This window comes from Pteropus medius, unplaced genomic scaffold, assembly GCF_902729225.1.
Source record: "Pteropus medius unplaced genomic scaffold, Ma_sr-lr_union100, whole genome shotgun sequence".
NCBI lineage: Eukaryota > Metazoa > Chordata > Mammalia > Chiroptera > Pteropodidae > Pteropus > Pteropus medius.
Window position 1 is genome coordinate 2,617,213 of NW_024350319.1, and position 20,710 is coordinate 2,637,922.

Here is a 20,710-nt window from a genome sequence, read left to right on the forward strand (position 1 = left end):
TTGACAATATAAACCAATCAGAGATTTCTCTGGTACAGGTGACTGACAGGCCCTAGAATAATGTACATGTTTTTTTCAGCTTTTAGTCTTTTTCAGAGGGAAATAACAAAGAATGTTTGCTTTACAGGATATCATTTCTGTTTACATCAGAATATTTGGGGGCAAATAACAAATCCATCTTGAGTGGATTAGGCAAAATGAATTTAGTGTAAAGCAGGGTAGTATGTAGAGACCTGAGAGACACAAGTGCCACCAAAACATGTTTTCTGTTTCTACTTGTCTACATGGTGGTGTCCTTTTTTCAGACTGATTTTCTTCATATGCTCTCAGTTCTTAGGTCTCCCAAATTTACTGCTTGAGATAATCTGTCTTTACTTAGTTGCTGTTGGTAAAAATCTAGAAACAAACTGTAGCCAAGCTCAGATCATGTGCCCATTCCAAACCTATGGCCAGAGAATGCAGTGATCCCATTTGGTCAGATGTCATGTGGTCCACTAGATGAGCTTTCAATCAAAATACATGCTTGGAATGGAGGAAAGAACATATCTGGAAGAAAATGAGTGTAGAAGTAGAAAGAAAGGATTGGGGGCATACAGCAAGAAATGATTCTTACATGATACTTGCTAAAGCTCTAAGTACTTCCATTAGCACACAATAGGAACACATTAATGTTACTTAAATTTGAAACTGAGGATTCCTAAGCAAAATTGATACAGGTTTGTATTGTAGTTGTAGCCCAGTGTTTGCTGCAAGATCTTCACTTTATACCTTAGATCAAGTAAGATACTTTTCATACTGACTGTCAAATTCTAAATGTTATATTTCTTAGTTGGTCATGATTGTTGCATACTAACTTGTTGCTTACTAATTTGATATTCGGTAACAGATTAAGATAAAAGTTAATATCTAAGCAAAAGCATAGTATCACTATATACTCTCTGTTTTTATATTAAGCAAGCATTTTCTTCATGGAATAGTAAGGATTATTTTCTTTACACATGATAGAATCCACCTAAAACTAACTTTGAGAATAACATTTTAGATATTTATTAGAAATTTTTTAGAACTTGTTTTTATTAATCTTTAGAAGTCATATGAATATCTGGATCCAAGGAATGTCTGGAACCAGAGATTCAGGGTCAGACCACTCTTGACCCATGGTTAAATCCTATTAATTTCTTTTGCAGGGTCTCTTAAGTTTTTTCTTTACTCCAACCACTTATTTAGATTCTAATTATATAACATGACTTATAGCAGGGATTCCAACTTAGTTTAGTCTCCTTGGCAAACCAAATCTTTCCCTACCTGACTCCATCTTGAATATTCGTCGTATGTATGATTTTCCCTAAGCCCTGTTGTAGTGTTAATCACTGCTCAGCAACTACTCTCAAACTGAGTCAAAAGTAGGGTATAACAGATCCTTTTAGAAACTTAAGTAAAACTAGAGAAAATAAGTTTAAAATAGCACCCCTAACTTCCTTTTTGTAATTACTACAAATACCTTCTGCTCTAATCAGAGTAACCTGCTAATTCATTTTTGTTTCTATACTGGTATAGTTGTTATTTCTTCTAACTTAAATTACTTTTTTTCCATCTAGTGTTCTATTAGTTTCTTCAGATTGAAGCAGTTCTGCAAATGCACTGCAATTGGCCATTCTTGACTCTCCTCTGTTCTCTGCCTAGTCGATATTGGAGGTGTTGCTAAATTTTCTTTGAGAAAAAGATTTTTTAAAATGAGACACTTCTCAAATATATATCCAAGAGGAATAAATCTTGGCCTAACCATGATGTCAGACATTCCACATTCCTGATAGTGGTTTTAAAAATAAAAATTTCCTTCCATGCCATTAGAATGTCACCTATCCTTTTGACATGTAACTGAGCTAGATGGCATATGTTAGTGATAAGCTTTATTACCTCCCACTGTAAAGACTGAATTGCATGTATCTTAGAACTGTGAGATAAGTGGTTCTCAGTTATCACCTGTTCCTTACAAAAATTCAGATACTTAGGCTTCACTTCAGCTTTACTAGATCAGAAGCTTTGGGGCGGGACTCGACAGTCAATTTTAATAAGTTCTGAAGGTGATTAATAAGACAGACCAAAGGGTAGAGAGCCTGAGGACATTTATTTGATAATCTACCTATTTTGTGTGATCTCTCAAGGTATCAGTTAACTCAGTTGTAAAAATTAGAGGCAGTAGTAACATATATTGGGGTAATTTTAAAGATGAAATAAATATGAAACAAGTTTTTCATGAATTCATAAGGTCCATGTAAATGTTAGTTGCAAACTTACACTAAAGTGTTTTTCCTGGTTTGGCCTTTATTCATACTAATCACTTCAATTGCTCTTGTTCCTAGTGGTGACTTCAGTTGTTAAGCCTACTTCTAATTCACGGTGTAGAATGAATTTATGGAAAGTATGAGCTGGAATTAAGAGGTCTAGATGTTATGTTTTTCTTATTAAAGGTAGCAAACACTTCCATCTGAGATTTTGGAAAATCCAATAAGATTGTGTAATATTCTCACTGTGCTGTTATTTCTGTCCAGAAATGCCTGGCACGTGGAAGACACTTTATGGCAGCTGTTTGTTATTACTATATGTACAACCAACCTTTTCTATATATCTTTCTCTCATTCTACTTTTTGTTTGATTTTGAAGTTATGTTTTAGTTCTTAAATCCTGACTCCTAATTCTCAAATTTCTGTCTACCGTACCAGATTCTTGGTACATGGACCAGATATCTGCATGGATGAGATCCTTGAACACTTCAGATACTGTCTATGTTACTACACTTTGAGAGTTACAGTATGAGATGTCAGTTAAGTGTGCCAGCTGGTTATCCAGCTGGAGCAGTAGCACCTTGCCTGACAGTTACCACTTTTCAGGTGTGGCTGCTGCAAGTCATTAGTCAGGCCTCTGGATTGATTTCTCTTTCAGAAATAGATTCACAGACTTACTAGAATATTCATTTATTATGTAAAAGAAATGTTAAACAGCATTTTCTATTTCTATAAAAAAGGTTTTTCAAATCATAATCATTAGTTAACTTTTTGCACATGAATTCTGAGAGACGGGAGTTAATTATGTGATTTAAGTGGTTAGTGTCATCAGATTATATTATCCAGTTCGATGTACCCATCTGCACTGCAACAATATTTAACACATGGGCCAGACTTATTTCTGTCCATGAATAAGGCTACAAGACTACTGGAAAAATACAACACATGTCTTGTTTTATGATTATCCTTTTACTAGGTTCTAAATTGACTCTTTCTGTTAAGGTTTTCTACTGTGTATGTGTGTGTGTTGTGCATGTGTATAATATGGCCAAGTGATTTGAGTTAGTTTTCTTTTTATAATCAGGAGTCATTTCTCTGATACTTCAGTAATATGTCAGTAATCATATTGATTACTCATTACAGTGAGTACCTTCTGTGGGAAGTTGATTTCATTTCACTGCATATGGATATTTCTTCATTTCACCCTCAGAGGATATGTTTTTGTGGAGTTTGGGGCGGTCTCTAGCCAAGGCAGCATGGTGTACTGATAAAGACTCTGGACTTTTGGAATTAAATTTGAGGTCTGGCTCCACTATTAACTTGTGTGATTTTTAGAAAAATGGCTTAATCTGTCAGCCTCAGTTTCATCTCTAAAATGGAGATAACAGTTTTGTAAGGTAGATAGTAAGGATTGCATGAGGTGATTTTTTTACATAATTATAGATAATAACCCTAGAAAATATTATGTGGCTAATGCAATTCAGTATCATTGCTGTTTTCTTTTAATGTATTTGATCTGGCTGTGAATTTCTTCTCCTTTTCTGGGTTTGTTAACTTAGTTTATCATCTATTTTCTACTTATTCTATTTCCCTACTCCCAAATTACATATACTCTTAAAGTGTGAGCATCCATACATAGTATTAACTGATGGTATACATTAACTGAATTAATTGCACAAAAGAGTTCTAAATCAATGTCTTTTTTTATTATAGTTAAACATTTTGTTCTTAGTAATTTGAATTGGTCAGTCTCTTACAGAAATTCTTAAGAGACTAGAATTTTCTTAGCTTTCAGAATTATTTTCACTTTCACTTTTTATGATTTGAGAATTCTTGATACAATTCTAAGATTATTCTTTGTGGAATGAATACTATAGATTTGTGAATTACAAGAATACAAAATAACACTTATTCAGAAATTAACTTTTCATTTTGGTCTATTTAGGAAGGCGACATGCCAATTCATGAACTTCTCAGTCTTTATGGTTATAATAGTACAATTCGACTACCTGAAGAAGATGAGGAGGAGGAGGAAGAGGAAGAAGAAGTTGAAGATGATGAAGATGCCGATAATGATGATAACAGTGGCTGTAGTGGGGAAAATAAAGTAAGGTTATACACGTATATTTTTAAGATTGTAGTGTTTATTCTTGTTGGAGTTATAATTTATGAGCACATTCATTTTGACTGCTTATTTTTTATAATAAATCTTTCTGACATACAGAAATATGTAATAAAAATTATAAGTCCCCTGCAATCTACTTCTGAGAGATGATAGTTTTGGCTGTGTCTTTCTGATTTCTTTTTAATGCCTATTCTAAATAAATTTGTACCAGCTTTTAAAAAATACTATTGTTTTTAAGTAATAAAGGCTAATTGGAAGTTCTGTATGCATTTTTTTATTTTGTTTTAAAATAATTTTAGATTGACAGAAGAGATTCTAAGATAGTACAGAGACTAGATACTCTTCACTCAACTTGCTCTAATGTTAACATCTTATGTGACCATGGTATATTTGTCAAAACTAAGAAATCAACACTGATACTATACTATTAATTAAACTACAGACAATTCAGATTTTACCAGTTTTTCATCTAATGTCTTCTTTCCTGTTTCAGGATCCAGCCTAGGGGGCACCATGTTGCATTTAGTGTATATACTTTAATTTTCTTATATTTGGAATACGGTGACCTTTTATCGCCAACAATTTTCTTTACATCTTTAATTTATGATCACACAGGAAGAGAATATAAAGGATTCATCAGGTCAAGAGGATGAAACTCAGTCTTCCAATGATGATCCATCACAATCTGTTGCTTCTCAAGATGCCCAGGAAATAATTCGCCCACGTAGATGTAAATATTTTGATACAAGTAAGTGCTATTGATTGCTATAGTTCGGATATAATTTTTACTCTTTAATACACATGGCCTGACATTCTGGTTGGGTTTTTTTTTTTCATTGCTCTCTTTTAATTCATTTATTCTGAAATCTTGCTCAACAAAAATGGGATTTTGTTCAACGTTATTAGTTAGCATGCTGGGCCCTGTTGTCCATGGATATACTACAGTAATTGTTGTGTCATTATACTACTTGGTTTTGAGTGTGCTCCTTTTCCTCTGACCCATTTTTAAATTTAGTTTGTTTCATGATCATCTTTTCTTATTTCTCCTAGTCTTCTCAGTTTTCATTTTCTACTTTCTTTGCCTTCTTAGCCTTTATTAGATAAATTTATAAGCATTGCTTTCTCTAATCAATGGCTCCTAGATCTAAAGAAATGGTTGACTCTTCAGGTAGAAGTACGTTATACATAATTTTTCTACAGTTGTGATCTAGTCAGAAATGACCAGAAGTTGAGACATTTCATCTATCTTGAACATTTGCATGCTTCATCTGCTCCGCAGTATTTCATTCTAAGCAGGAATCATAAGTCAGCTCTTTGATAAGGAAAACTCACTTTCTGTTATTAGCTTAAATTTGTGGTCTAAATTTCTATACTTTAAAAGGAAGAAAAGTACTTGAGGGACAATAACTCATGACATGTAGTGATGTAATAACTGCTTAAACATGGCTACTGCTTTGTATGAATGATTTCTGTTACACATTTAGTTTAGAAATGAATGTAATGCTGCTAATAAGTTTTGATTAAAGATATGGTCTAATTAAAAAGTGTACCAATGCAAGGAGAAATTAATTACTGAAATAATTGTGTTAAGTTTAAGTTTGGGGAATGTATTCATCCCTTAATGAGCAGATCAGTTGCCAAAGTGGGATGCTAAGTGACTACCTCTTGAAACAATATTTATTTCATACTTCTTATATTTCAGTTCTCATGATGCTTAGAAGCTGTACATAGACTACCTATCTTAGTTTTTTGCATAGGAAGAATTAATTGCTATATGTAATGTTACCCTTTTGAACTTTGTGTACCATTTTAGAGTTTTCAGATTTCTCACTTCTTTCTGTAAATACATTCTTACTTCAAAATATAAACATAAAGCAACTTGCTTGCTCTGAATTAAACAGAGGTTGGGAAGAATGGAGGTCTTCATACGTTACCTTCCCTTCAGGTGCTTCCCTCTAAAGTGATGCTGTAAAGTTCTCAGTGATTCAAGGAGCACTGTTTGGAAACCACTGTTTTGTCCAAAGTCTCATTTATAAGGAAGAAATTGAGATCATATAATTCTGTCACCAGGCTGTTTGTAGAATTAGATTTAAAAAACAGGTTATTTTGATTCTAAAACAATTATTTTGCTCAAGTTTTTTAGGAAATCATTTAACAAGATTACAGTTGTCTAAGATTAGTATTGTCCTAGAAGGTTTATGGGTTTGTTTTTTTGTTTTTGTTTTTGTTTTTTTAACTGATAGAGTATTATTTGATTAGAAATATCTTGGCCTAACTCTGCAAATATGTTTAGGCATATATAAACATTTTGATGGTAGATATAAAAGTAAAATACATAAATACAGATGTGGACAGGATAAGCAATCATTTTATAGTATTATTGTCTTACTTATTCTAGATAGCGAAATAGAAGAAGAATCTGAAGAAGATGAAGATTATATTCCATCAGAAGACTGGAAAAAGGTAGTTAGAGCCATATTTTCCAAGAACTTAGATAAATTAACATTTAAAAAGTCAAGTGTAATTATTCTTTTACTATCTGTATATGTTGATAAAGTTGAGGTAAGCCCTTCTGTGACATTTAAATGTCAGGTAGATGTTCAGATTTCCCCTAATACATTAAGATGAGAAAAGTATTTATCTTTTTATAAAATAAATTGGTATAGAAAGAATTAGCCTTTGTGGAGTAAGTTGGTCCTCAAACAAAGATTCAGAATCCAAATTTCAGAACTAGTACTGAATTAGACTTACGTTGCAATGTAGAAAATACTACATATTTTATACTTGGGAAATCAATTGTAGAGGCTTCGGTACTTGATAAGTAAATTTTGTTTAATAATTTAGATACAAATTTTTCCATGTTATATTCACATTGATATTTACAACCCTAAGTATATTGCATGAAGAGATGGATTTGGGCTTCTCTAAAACTGCATACTTAAATGTTAATTTCTAAGACGAATCTAAAGATAGTATATTGACACAAGTTTTAAATTATAAAATTGTATAACATTGTTTAATCAGACAATTACATTGAATTAATTTTAAGCTGTTGCAAAGCAATTGACTTATGAAAATTTATCAAAATGTCTTGTAAAATTATTTAGAGCAAATTGTTTGTATAGAAGAAATTAGGTCATTCTTGTTGAGAGAGATCACTTGATTTCCCTCTTAAAAACTCCATTGAGTTTTTTGTTGCTGTTCTCTTTCCTAGGTCTGATTTTAAATTTAGTGCATATAAACCATCATTCTTTGAAGGCAGAATAGCCCAGAACATCAAATTGAGTGGGCTATCTTAAGTCATGATTGTTTAATAAGTACTTCTTAAGTCATGATTGTTTAATAAGTTAATACTTTTGAATTTTCCCTGTATGTATGTGTGTCTAAGTAGTTTTAAGGTTGTTGTTTTGGGATGCCTGGGGTAGACTTAAAAAAGAGGGACCCCCTTGCTGATTAAAATAAGGGAATATATTTAGAGTTTCTGTTAGGAAGAATAAAGTATTCAGTTGAACTTGGACTGAGCTACCCAAGGATTTTGGAGTTCAGCCAGAATTGATCTAGTTATGAGTTTCCAGAGATGTTTAGAAGAGAGACATCAGTTTGAGTTAGAATGGTATGGGAAGGTTAGCTCAGTATAGTATATATTAATTCATTTAAGTGAATGCTGAATAAATAATAGGACTGAAGAAAGAAAACAAGAGTCACAGAAGTTACTCTTTGTGCGACCTGTTTGGGCAAATGGTTTTTAGTCCATTTTTTTCCTGACTTTTACATCACGCAGACAGAAATTAACATGATAAAAATCTAGAAATCTTGGGAGTCTTCTTAAGCTGATATTTTCCACCACACGTTCAAGTTTATATATCTTTTCTCCAACATAAGTTAATTATTTTTGTATCTGGAGTGTTTAGTATAGTAGTTAATTAAACATTATTATTTTTTTTTAATGAAGGAACAAAAATCTCAGAGGAGGGAGAACGGGGGGAGGTGAAGCCTTCTTTGCTAGAAAGTATTAGTTTTTTCCTCAGGAAAAGTATGTAATAAAGCAGACCATCAGACCATGATAAATCCAAATTGTTTTATTTTATTAGTATGATTTTGTTGCAGTAAAAAATTTTCCAGATTCAGAAATTCATTTTCTAGGGCTTATAAGATAAAATCGAATTTTTATAGTAACTAGGGCAGAACAAACAGCTTTGAAATCAAACCCGAGTTCAAGTTATAGCCCTGAAACTTACTAATAGTATGTTCTTGAAGAAATTAAATTAATTTTGAGTTTCATCTCTTCGCATACAATATGGGAATAACAATTTTAGTCTTGTCAAAGTTGTTGAGGATCTAATGAAAATTACACATAAGATACTTGATACATAATACTCCTAAGTGCTATTTCCCTTCCCTTTCCTACAGAACAGATTAGCAGGTGAAAAGAAGTGTTTTGAACTCAATATGAAAAAAGAATTATCTTTGTAGTATTTCAGAAGTTCTTAGCTGTGGTTTTATGTTAGAATCTTGGAGGACTTTTAAATATCTTCCTCCAGAGATCCTAATTTAATTTAATCATATCCAGGCTCCTATCTATTATTAACTCATTCATTCTAATCCAGACATTGAGATTTTTAGAAATGCCCCAGCCAGGGTTAATAACTTGACTATCTATTCTCTGGTAGGCATAGATGAGTAAAGTTAAAAGAGGCACAAGAAGTGACAATAAAGTACTCCTTTTTATATTGAAAGACAAAGAAAATTCTTATATAACAGTAGAGAAAATTTCTGTAATACTCTTTTTAGAAAACTGGCTGGTTTTCCAACACAGGTATAGCAATAAATTTATTACATTGAGCATGTATTTGAATTTATAAATTCAAATAAAATGAAATTCTAGCAATAAATTTATTACATTGAGCATGTATTTGAATTTATAAATTCAGATAAAATGAAATTCTAACATCAGTGAGGTTACAGCCAGAGAGAGGAACTTTTCAGACCCTAAGAATTATTTAAATTTAGATCGATCCTTTTGTAGTTCATAAGCATGATGATGGTGTGTTCATGCTGTTGTGTGAGCTGCGCCTCCCTCAGACCTTGTTCCGGCATTAACACATTTCCCATCTAGCGTAAAAAAAAAAAAGAAACTTATACCATGATTTTGTACCTTTCCTGCCTATGTCTTTATTTTGAAAATGCAGTAAATTTATTCTTAACATTTAGCAAAAGAAGATCTGTGTAATCTTGGTCCCTATGTGTTGTAAAATCTCATTAGTGGTGATCTCCAATGTCTGTCTTTCTGAACAGCCAGTTTTCCCTAATCTGTGATTTGACTATATGGTTCGATTACCAAATTTCCTAAAGTAAGATTTAATTATGTTTTGGGGAGGTTACTTTTTCATTTTGTATTATTTTAACGAAAGTCAGGCACTAACTTGCTTATTCATTTGGTTTGGCATTTCATCCATTTTGACCTCTACTGAGCTTTCTACAATTTTCCTTTATCTTAAAGCTCTCGTTCTCAGACTTAAGTGTATGTCACAATCACCTGGAGAGCTTGTTAAGTTCTGGTTCAGTAGGTCTGGAGGAGGACCTGAGCATTTGCATGTCTGTTAGTTTCCCAGGTGACACTGAAAACTGCCGATCTAGGAACCCTAGTTTAGAGTATACTCTGAAAATATCTAAATTTGACTTCGTTTTTTAGTGTTTGCAATTATCTTATTAATTTAATAGTAAGAATTTTTTTTTAATTTTGAAGTACTTTGTATCCATTGACTGTTGTGTTTCACCCCATTATTATTACTAATATTTTCATCCAATCATATTCAGGCTCCTATCTATTATTAACTCATTCATCCTCACAATACATCTCTGAGGTAGTTAATTGGTTTTATCTGTATTTTATGACAGAAACCAGGAACAGTTTACCCAAGAAGATGATGATGCTTGAAATGGATATAAAATCTGTTACTACATCTTGCTAATGTTTTATGTTATTTTTAAAATAGGAGATTATGGTGGGCTCCATGTTTCAAGCAGAGATTCCAGTTGGCATTTGTAGATACAAAGAAAATGAAAAAGGTGGGTTATTAGTAAATTTAATGATTGAATTCATGCTTTTGAAGTGATGAACTATTTTATAATGAGATAAGAACATGACAGCTTATGTTACTCCATTGATTTATGAAAAAGAACCCTGTAGTTCTATTAAGAAGAAATAAATTTTCTGTTTTTACAGTTTTGTTCATATAAGTCTAGTGAAAAAGTGAATTCTTTTTTGGTATTAAGTGACTTAAAACAATCCAACTTTTTTTCCTCCATATTTTAAATACTCTAAATAAACCCATTTATAACCTGTATAATTTAGATTTTAAAAATTATTTTATGTCAGTGGGAGCTGTTGGACAGGTTTAAAAACTTGAGTAAATCAAAATAAGCATATTTGTTTCTGCAACTTTTACTGTTATTACCTACTAAAATTGAGTACTTTGATATTTGTGCATTTAAAATATTTTGAGGAAACAACTTGTATACTTAAATTTTACATAGGTTTTTTTTTCATCCTTTTATCAAAAAGTCCTAAGGTAAGTCACAAATACTGAAACTTCCAATAACGTAAAATAATTGAGGATTTTTATTTTTATTTTTTTATTTTTTTGAGCTTATTTCAGATTATTCACTTTGGGTGAGCTTGAGAAAGAGAGAGGGCGTGAGTGAGAGAGAGAGAGAGAGTGTGTGTGTATGTGTTTGTGTGTGCGCGCGCGCAGTGAGCTCCTATGCATTGTGACATCACTCAATACCAGAAATCTCTTCATTTTTTTAAATTTCATTTTCTTCTCCACATTTCAAAATATATATGCAGAGCCTTCTAAAATTGTAGAAGTCTTTTGTTGTTTGATTATAGCATTCCTTCCAAAAATTTACTTTAAATTCTAAGTGTGTACCTGCTTTTAAGGCAAGCAGTAGATCAGAGACAGTTAAGGGAATACCACAGGCCAGTAAATTCTAGTAACAGCAAAAATGTTTTAACATTTGCATTCACTTTCAGGTTAATTCCTGTAACATTAAAGGTATCAATATGGGGTGACCTTGTTATATAGAGATATTCTGTGCATATGTTTTGAGAATATATTGTAATTATATACAAAATTAAATAATCCATTAACTTTTGTATTTATTTTTTGTAATTGAATTTTGGATGTTATACTTTACTTATATATTATATAATGGTTAGTACATGTTCACCATTAAATTCTTTGTCTTCAAATAAAAAACAAGGTTAGACATTTGTTCCATTTTATTAAATTCTTTATTAAAGAAATTCCATTACAAACTTGTTAAATTTTAACTTGAAAAATAGCAGTTTTTGTCTTTGAAAATTGTGTTTTTTGTAAGTAGGTAGGTAAAATAGTTCAGTTTTATCTATGGCAAGTTAGTACTATGGCTAAATATAGTTTTTTTATCTTTTAATAAGTTTTATCTTTTTATTTTAATATGTTTGTATTATCAGATATCGGAGTGAATAAATGATCACAATCTCTGATCTTTAAGGGTTTAAATTTTGGTTTAATGTTTTCAGTTTTACCGTAATTTTAGAAAGCAATTATATTTAATTTTTTTCAGGAAAATCAGTGATTTATGAAGCTTTCTCTCTTTGAGAATTTAAGTGTTTGGATCAGATTTAGATCAGATTTAGATTGTGTAAGGATCAGATTTAGATTTAGCAGGGCAATGCTGTCTCAGAGGGGTCACTGTGGTAAAAAGAGCCTCTCCTCAGCTTTATAGTTACAAGAATTCAAACTAGTCATGATACCTAGAATTTGCTTTCATTTAGGTTGCTCTAATTGAAACAAACCAAACTTGTGAAACTACTTACTATGTAAACCACACTGTTAGAAATAAAGCTGTCAAAGGGTTAGTGCTGATTAGTGCATTCTTATAGAAAAGTATTTTTATCGGCTTGATGAGCACACATTCAAAAGGGAGAGCATTTGGTTTGGCTGATTTTGATAAAAGTGCCATAAAACTAAGATATTTCGATATCTTCACTGCAGAAATTGTTCGGCAGATGGATTAGAATTTTTTCATTGATTCAAGGAAACCCTATTGACTGTCCTGGAGAGACATGGATAAATTTTTTCTCTATGATGTCTATTTTTTTTTACTAGGCTCTATGCAGATTATATATTGCTTATCAGTTATCACTCATAATTCAAAAAATTATATTAAATAAGATTTATTAGTTATAGTCACATTTGAGACATCTTCCTTTGAACCTGTATCTATTTTGGTTACAGAACCTCAACTATACATTAACATTTTCTTAAATTTATGTAAGTCATTTATTCTTAATGCAGTATAATTACTTGTTTATTCATCTTTGCACCCATAATACGTAGAATGATCCATGTCACATAGGCACTTAGTAAATGGTGGCCAAATTATTAGGTGGGTACAGAATAGTGTTAGCAGAACTGAGTCAATAAACTTGCATCAGTATCTAGGCATTTGACCGTTGGACATGTTATTTAACTTGTTATTCTCATCTATAAAAGAGCTATAATAGAGCATTTATTGATAGAGCTTGTTGTGGAGATTTACATGTGACATTTTTATGAGTAGCACTTACTATGTCTGGCACATAAGTGGCATTTACTAGTCAATAAATGATTAATCTTATCTATTTAGGTTTTAGTATTCAGATTTTCAAAAAGCATCAGTTTATGCTCTATTGCTTCCAAGTAACAAAAACTTCATTCAATTTAACTTTAGCAAAAAAGAATTTACTTGATTTCTTTACTGGAAAGTTCTGGCTTCCAATATAACTGTATCGAGGAGTTCTTATTTTATCAGGTGTCCCCTTCCTCTCCCTCTTTCCTTTATTGCCAGACAAACTAAGATGGCTACTGGGAACTCCTGCCTTATACTTTACACTGTCCTTATAGCTAGAAAACCAGCAAAAATGAAGACTTCTCCACCCCTCTTTGCTCCTGCAAAAATTATGGAGAGCCTCTGTTGACTCAGCTTGAGTCATACACCCAGCTAGAAGTAATTACTGTGTCCAGAGAGATGAGTGAGTACCTTTTTTCACCCTGGCTCATTTATCTGTTTTGGATCTCCTGGGGGTGTCAGCTCCACTCAGCCATATAGAAAGGGTTTAATTCCCACAGAATTGCTGTGCGGATGAAAGGCATGATTTTTCAAAGCTATGTATGTGCTGTCACTTCCATGTACTACAGAGTAAACACTGCAACTTTGTTATAAGACTAAATAATTCGAATGTTGGCAATCATCCTACAATGCACCAGAACCAGATTGCACCTCCCCATCCCCACCACTAAGAATCATCTGGCTAAAAGTGTCAGTGCTGAGATTGAGAACCCTAGACTAAGTTAATTTAGAATTAGATGGGCTACTTAGGAAAAAATAAAAATTAAGGTACAGGGTATTCCTAGTCAAATATTTATGCTTGCATGATACAAGTTTTAGAGTAAGTAAGTGATAGGTAGGAATTATGAAGCAGTATATAACAAAGGACTGTGGAAATGGTTGTTTCTAATGAACATTTGACAAGTTGATTCTTAAGTTACTGAAAACTGAACACGTGCTTTACCCTTAGTTGATAATAATACTGTTGAAACAGGCATTTCATTTAACCTATATAGGTTTCCCTCACTATTCCAAAAGCAGAGAGTGCCTCTGAAACCTTTCATGACCTGAAACGGCTTAAAGCCAAGAAGCAATTACAGTAATGTACCCCGCTTCACAGGTGATACATTCTCAGACCACCCCCACAGTAAAACCATAGATAGTACCAAACCCTGTAGATACTATGTTTTTTCTTAATACATACATACCTATGATAAAGCTTAATTTATAAATTAGGCATAGTAAGAGGTTAACAATAATGAATAATAAAAAAATTATAACAGTATACTGTAATAAAAATTATGTGAATGTGATCTCAAAATACCGTACTGTGTTCACCCTTCTTGTGAAGATGAGATGATACAATGTCTACATGATGAGTTGAAGTGAGTGAGGTAAATGATGTAGATATCTTCTGACCACAATTGACAGCAGGTAATTGAAGCCACAGACAGCAAACCATGTATAAGGAGGGACTACTGTTCTCTTAATTTAAATGGAAAAATATTTGTCTACGGCCATGCCACCCTGAACAAGCCCAATCCCATCCGATCTCAGAAGCTAAGCAGGGTTGGGCCTGGTTAGTACTTGGATGGGAGACCACCTAGGAGACCAGGTGCTGTAGGCATAAAAAATTAAAAATAAAGGATTGTAAACTGACAAGTTCCTTGCAATCTGTGAGGTCAACCAAGAATTACCTTGCCAAAATAAATAAATAAATAATAAATGGAAAAATATTTGAGCATTTCCAGACCCTAAAAGTAACCTCTCAAATCATACCAAATAACACTTAAAGCCTAAAATAACACTAACATATAGTAAAAGCAGGAAAGATATATGGCTTTTCTAATACCTTAAGACATATTTTTGCTAACAGATGCACAAAGTAAATTGAGATAAAGCGCAGATGCTCACACAGTTCCAAGCTATGGTGGCTTGATGCTGATTGTAGTTCCCAGGACAGAAGCTTGGGGGTGCCACTCTTGCTCATGTGCACTGTCTAATGGCTCACAGCAAAACATGTTGAATGACACTTTCACGTTTTGTATTTTTTCATAAGAGCAAAAACCTCTTCAGATAGCTTTTAGTTGACGAAAATAAGTACTAAAGTAAAAGTAAGGTCTTTCATAAAAGCAAAGTGGTATAACTGGAACATTTGAAAAGCAGGACATATCTGTCATTAATCACAGTGTGACCTTTTAAGAATGTGGAAATTTCTGTTGTAAGCCTTATTATTACACCATAATGCTGATTATGGATCAGCATTTTCATCCTTACATAGATAGAATTTTTACGTAGACATCAGAAATGGAGTAACAATTAAAAAATTAATAAAACTGGAAGTTTATGAATATGCATTTATTAATTTCCCAGATTGTGGAAGTTTGTTTATGGTTTTATAGTGATTTCCCAGCTTTCTGCGTTATTTCCCCCCACTCGCACACATATACAATGAGCTTTGTTAAAATATTTTGACAGCTCATTTTGCTTATCTGACAAGTTTAACTTGATTACATAAAATACCATAGGAAGCACTCCCTTAGCTAAATATACTAGTTGAGCTCCTGCCTCTGAACTCTTATAATCATTTAAATTATATCTTCCAGTAATATAAGGTATAGTTGCTTTTTAAAAGTTCGAATATTTAGGCTTGGTTATTCATTTAGAATTACAGTTTTAGAAGATGCCATTACATTTGAGTGATATTTCAAAATCCAGTACATTCATGTCACTTTATAGAATTATAATAAACTACTTTTTTCTTTCTGTTGCTACTAAAGAGGTTTTTTTTCCTTCATATCATATTTATAGACATTATTTTTCCTCAGTACTTTAGTGTGTTTTATCATACTGGAGTATTTCTGAATATGATCTCTTGGCATTTAGTCATTCTACAACAGATATTTAATAAGTATCAGTTGTGTTGACTTTTATTTTGATCATAGTCAAAAGTCATTTAGAGTATAAATGTAACTGGAAAATAATTTGGTCCGTTTCGGGAAAGGCAGTGTAGTATATTCTCTGTGAAAATAATGCTAATTTTTCTTACTGCATGTTTTTTTCTTATGGTTACTTAACGAAATCCATTAAGTTTCAGGTGTATAGTTCGACAGTAAGACATATATATATTGCATTGTGTGTTCTCCGCCTATAGTTAGATTTCTTTCTGTCACCACATTTGACCCCTTTTACCCCATCTACCTCTTGCCTCCCCCTTCCTCCCCACCCTCTCATAACCACTAGTCTATTTTCACATAGTCATTTTTTAATATAATTGCATAAAATGAAGTATCATATTCTCAGGGCTATCCTATTGGCTATCTAGGCACAATTCTAGGGGCCTGACTTATCGTTTGGTGCCATCTGGTGATGCTTGTGTATTCAGCTTAAATAAGGACATCTCTGTGTCCTGTGGCTACCTGGGACTTCCAGAATCCTTTCAGAAATATCTCCCAAGTAGTTTGTGCTTATTTCATAGGGTTTATCTGGGCATATCTAACTGAGAGAACACTAGAGACTCAGGGACCCACCCCACATCTTCCTCTTTGTGAGTCAGGGTTTACTCCTAAGGCCTTATCCACCCCCCACTCATCACTCGAAGAATATAACTGTAGTCTGCTCCTTTCAGCGAACAGAGGTGAGCAGAGAATATAAATCAGTAGCAGTATATCCAAATTCACTTTATCATGGGAGTTTTATTGTATTTACAATTTAGAATTTCCCTAGGATTATACCAGCAGATCAAAAAAGGAATGAGATTTATGAAGAAAAAGTTTCTAGAGATTATCCTTCGAGCTGTAATTTAAGAATACAAATTTTGGAAAACAAAGGTAGAAGAATATTTTAAAGTACATGTATATGGTAGTTCAGGGCAGGTAATTTGTGTGAAAACACTTAACATAGTGCCTGGTACATAGGAAATGTTTAATTAACTATTAATTTCTTTTTCACAAAAAAGGAACATTGACACTTAGTTATTCTTTGTCTTTTAGATTCAAAAATCTTTCTCCAGCTGGCTCTTTCCTGTTGACTTGTAAACGATTATGTCTCCTGTCTTTAAAAACCAACCAACAAAACCAAAATTCTTCTTCAACTATACTCCCTCTTGAGCTACTGCCCTGTCTCCTTCCTCCCTTACAGCTGAACTTTTTAAGAGTTTAATATGTTATTTCTTCACCTTCCATTTATTCTTTACTCATCTCCAATGTGGCTTCTGCTTCCATCTCTGGAATGTTCTTGAAACATTTCTCTCCTTATTAGTAAATCCAGCATACCTTTTTCAGTTTTCAACCTGGTCATTTAATAGATTTTACCAGTCTATAACTCCTTAAAACATTTTCTTCCCCTCGCTGCTGTGGTGCCACACTTTTCTATCTTGTGACTGTTCCATCTTCCTATCATTTAGAATTCCACAAGGCTCTCATCTTAGGTTCTCCTTTACTTTCACTTTTTAAACGTTGATGAAACTTAGGTTTTAATCTTATTATAATGGAAATTCTGATGAAACCTGTGCTTTAAAAAAAAAAGTAATAGCTTTTGTTGTGAAAAAATCTTTATACTCAATACATTTTTAAGCGTCATAGAAAAATGTAAAGAAGAAAAAATTGCTCCATATCCCACCACCAAGAAACAAACAGTGTTAACATTGACAAGTAATCTCTTAGATAACTCTTTTCAAAAATATTGAACATCCATCAAATCTTAATATATTCCAGAATTGTTTTAAAATGCTTGAAATCCTTACAGTCCTATATATTAGGGTTGTTGTTCTCATTTCAAAGTTGAGGCAATGATGGGAAGTAACTTGCCCAAGGTTATACAGGTAGTATGTGGTGATGGTGCTCTTCAAACTGAGAGATCTTGGAATTTGGTAAACTCAAGCCAGATGAGGCCGGATTTGGAAGGGGTACATCTCTGTTTAGAATGCTTATTCACCAAGGCTATGAATGCTGCCCAAGAATGAAGTCAGACAAGTAGTAGGACCACAGTTTACCTCTCAGTTCTTAACTCTTAAGTTTGAGTTGTTTATTCATTGATATGTTTTAACACAAACTGCATCAATTTTTGGCATTTTAAAAATACTATATTTTACTAATTTAGTATATGAAAATGATGATCAGCTCCTGTGGGACCCCGAGTACTTACCAGAAGATAAAGTGATTGTATTTCTTAAGGATGCATCTAGAAGAACAGGCGATGAGAAAGGTGTAGAAGCAATTCCTGAAGGATCTCACATAAAAGACAATGAGCAGGTAAATGAATAAGAAATTACTGTTATAATTTTCCCAAAATAAATTAACCATATACATTTTTAAATGTAAATGCTGTCACATTCAGTGTTGTTATTCTGTCCACCAAAATTCCTGTAGTTATCAGAATCTGAGATTATAATCAGCATAAGATAACGTAGTATTAACACACTTCATAGGTATGATTTCAGCTCAAATAAACAAAAATCTTGATATTTCAGTTTGTCTGTATATATATTTTTTTAGGCTTTTAAAAGTTCCTTTAGATATACCTGAGAATCTGGATATCATCAAATTGGGAATACACATCTGGTATAATGTTATTATACACATGGTAGACCAGTGCCCCCCACAAACCTAATGACATCATTATGTTTTTTACCTTTTTTAGTCAGTTTTTTTTTCTGATTTGTTTAAAATTATCTTAGCCTAAGAACCCCAAAAAGGCAAAAAGAAGGCATTCATAATCTTTATAAAATAATTTATTTTTCTAAATTGCTGGGATACTGTGGCTGCCAAGAGAGTATTTCCCTGTTTTCTACATATTTAGAGTCAATTAATTGTCAGGATTGAGTGTTTGTTTTTCCTAAATGCTCTGTGTGCTACATTCAGTAAAATTAGTTGTCCTACAGAAAGGATGAAAACACTGGATTCTAGAGAAGCTTTTACTCTCAAGAAATTGTAGCTTTAAACTGTTCATAGTCTGGGTCACATATTGAAGCCCTTTATTTTCTAGGCATTATATGAATTGGTTAAATGCAATTTTGATACAGAAGAAGCATTGAGAAGATTAAGATTTAATGTAAAAGCAGCTAGAGGTAAGCATAAATATTAAAGTTTGTTTTCATGAAATAGCAAAAATTTAAAACTTAAGCTCTTCAGTCTATCTAGCTATAGCCTACGTTTAGTAATACTGATCTTTCTGAATTCAGTAAATATTTGCTGAATAATAACTTTTTAAATAATTTATATATAACACAAGTTATTTTACAGGGCATTAGGAGGAATGAGATTAAGGCTGTCCCTTTAAGGGAAATTAAGGCCTTTTAAGTAAAAATACATAATACCTTTGAATTTCAACACATTTGTATAAATATTTTATTATTTGATCTTGGTAGTAGCCCTGTGAGCTAAATAATGAGACAGATGTTACCATCATTTTAAAACTGATAATACTGAAGTCTCTGAACTCAAGTTTAACTTTTAACCAAGGCAAATATAATTCATAAATAATGAAGTCATAACTAAAATCCAGGGTTTTTTATTTTTAAACTCTTAACTGGCTCCCCGCCTGCTTCACTAAGAGTACTGTTTTTATATTATTATGTAACAAGTAAAAGATATTCATTGACAAAAATTGGAGAGCCTACTAAATTCTAAAGACATAACTATAAAAAAAGTCCCTGCCCTTGTGGTACTTAGAGCCTAGGTTGGGAAGTTCAAAAATAGTTATGAGTTCTTAAAGGATAATTACAGGGTGCAATTCAAACTTTATGCAGTGGGACTTAGTTGGGGGAAAGTGTGAGGCTGTTAGGGAAAGCTTCTAGAACAAAGTGATAACTTTTGCTAGGATGTGAACTAGCTAACTGAAAAGCGAATGAGGTATAGGAGACAAAAAATAATTGTAGGCAAAAGGAACAGCATGCACAAAGTCTAAAGAAAGAACATTAGCAAGTTTAAAGACTTGAAAGGTGGCTAGTATAGTTGGATCATAAAGAATAAAGGAAAACATACCCCAAGTTCAGGTTGGAGAGTTATGGACCATATCATCCAAAATTGTATTAATAAGGAGTTTTTCTCACTTTATCATCAATAATAGAGCTTAGCGGTAAAAGTTGCATTTTTATTTGCAGTTTGTGACCAGAAAGCTACATTTTTATTTGCAGTTTCTTTGTTATATATATATTTGAGGAAATATTACCTAACAGTTTTTTTTCCCCCATATTTTCAGAGGAATTATCTGTTTGGACAGAAGAGGAGTGTAGAAATTTTGAACAAGGGCTGAAGGCCTATGGAAAGGATTTTCATTTGATTCAGGCTAATAAAGTAAGTAATGATATATATTCTCTCTTTTACAAAAAGAAATTTAGTTAACCCACATCATCTTATATCTTAATTATTTTCTTTTAAAAGTTCTGTAATGAATATTTTAATGTATTGGGAGTTAGGGAATTATTATAATATAAGCACACCTAGACTTCCTGATATTTTCCAAGTCACTGTTTTCAGTGGATGATATTAGAAGCCTGTAAGAACTGGACACATTGACAGATATGTTTTTCAGCTTCCAGGTGGGATGTGTATGTACATTGCAATTATTTAAAGCTATTTTCCACATTCTGTGACAGATTTTTTTAAGAATGATCTTTAGAATAATTTTGTAACTTTAAAGCATTTTTTAACATGACATTTAC

The 20,710-nt window shown here is 32.5% G+C and overlaps 1 protein-coding gene and 2 non-coding genes across 11 annotated transcripts in view; all 3 read left to right on the plus strand.

Annotated features, from left to right (window-relative positions):
• The window catches only part of MIER1 (MIER1 transcriptional regulator), a 57,251-nt gene that overhangs the window by 24,184 nt on the left and 12,357 nt on the right, over window positions 1–20,710 (plus strand). For all 9 annotated transcript variants that reach the window (XM_039838523.1, XM_039838525.1, XM_039838526.1 and 6 more), the window contains 7 exons: window positions 4,231–4,392; window positions 5,026–5,158; window positions 6,809–6,873; window positions 10,407–10,479; window positions 18,148–18,299; window positions 19,033–19,114; window positions 20,248–20,342. In XM_039838523.1, the coding sequence (XP_039694457.1) occupies window positions 4,231–4,392; window positions 5,026–5,158; window positions 6,809–6,873; window positions 10,407–10,479; window positions 18,148–18,299; window positions 19,033–19,114; window positions 20,248–20,342 (762 nt within the window). The remainder of the gene's footprint in view (window positions 1–4,230; window positions 4,393–5,025; window positions 5,159–6,808; window positions 6,874–10,406; window positions 10,480–18,147; window positions 18,300–19,032; window positions 19,115–20,247; window positions 20,343–20,710) is intronic.
• LOC120583579 (small nucleolar RNA U13) lies at window positions 9,425–9,528 on the plus strand. Its single transcript, XR_005647817.1, has one exon. It is a non-coding gene; the product is annotated as a small nucleolar RNA U13 (small nucleolar RNA).
• LOC120583452 (5S ribosomal RNA) lies at window positions 14,557–14,674 on the plus strand. Its single transcript, XR_005647795.1, has one exon. It is a non-coding gene; the product is annotated as a 5S ribosomal RNA (ribosomal RNA).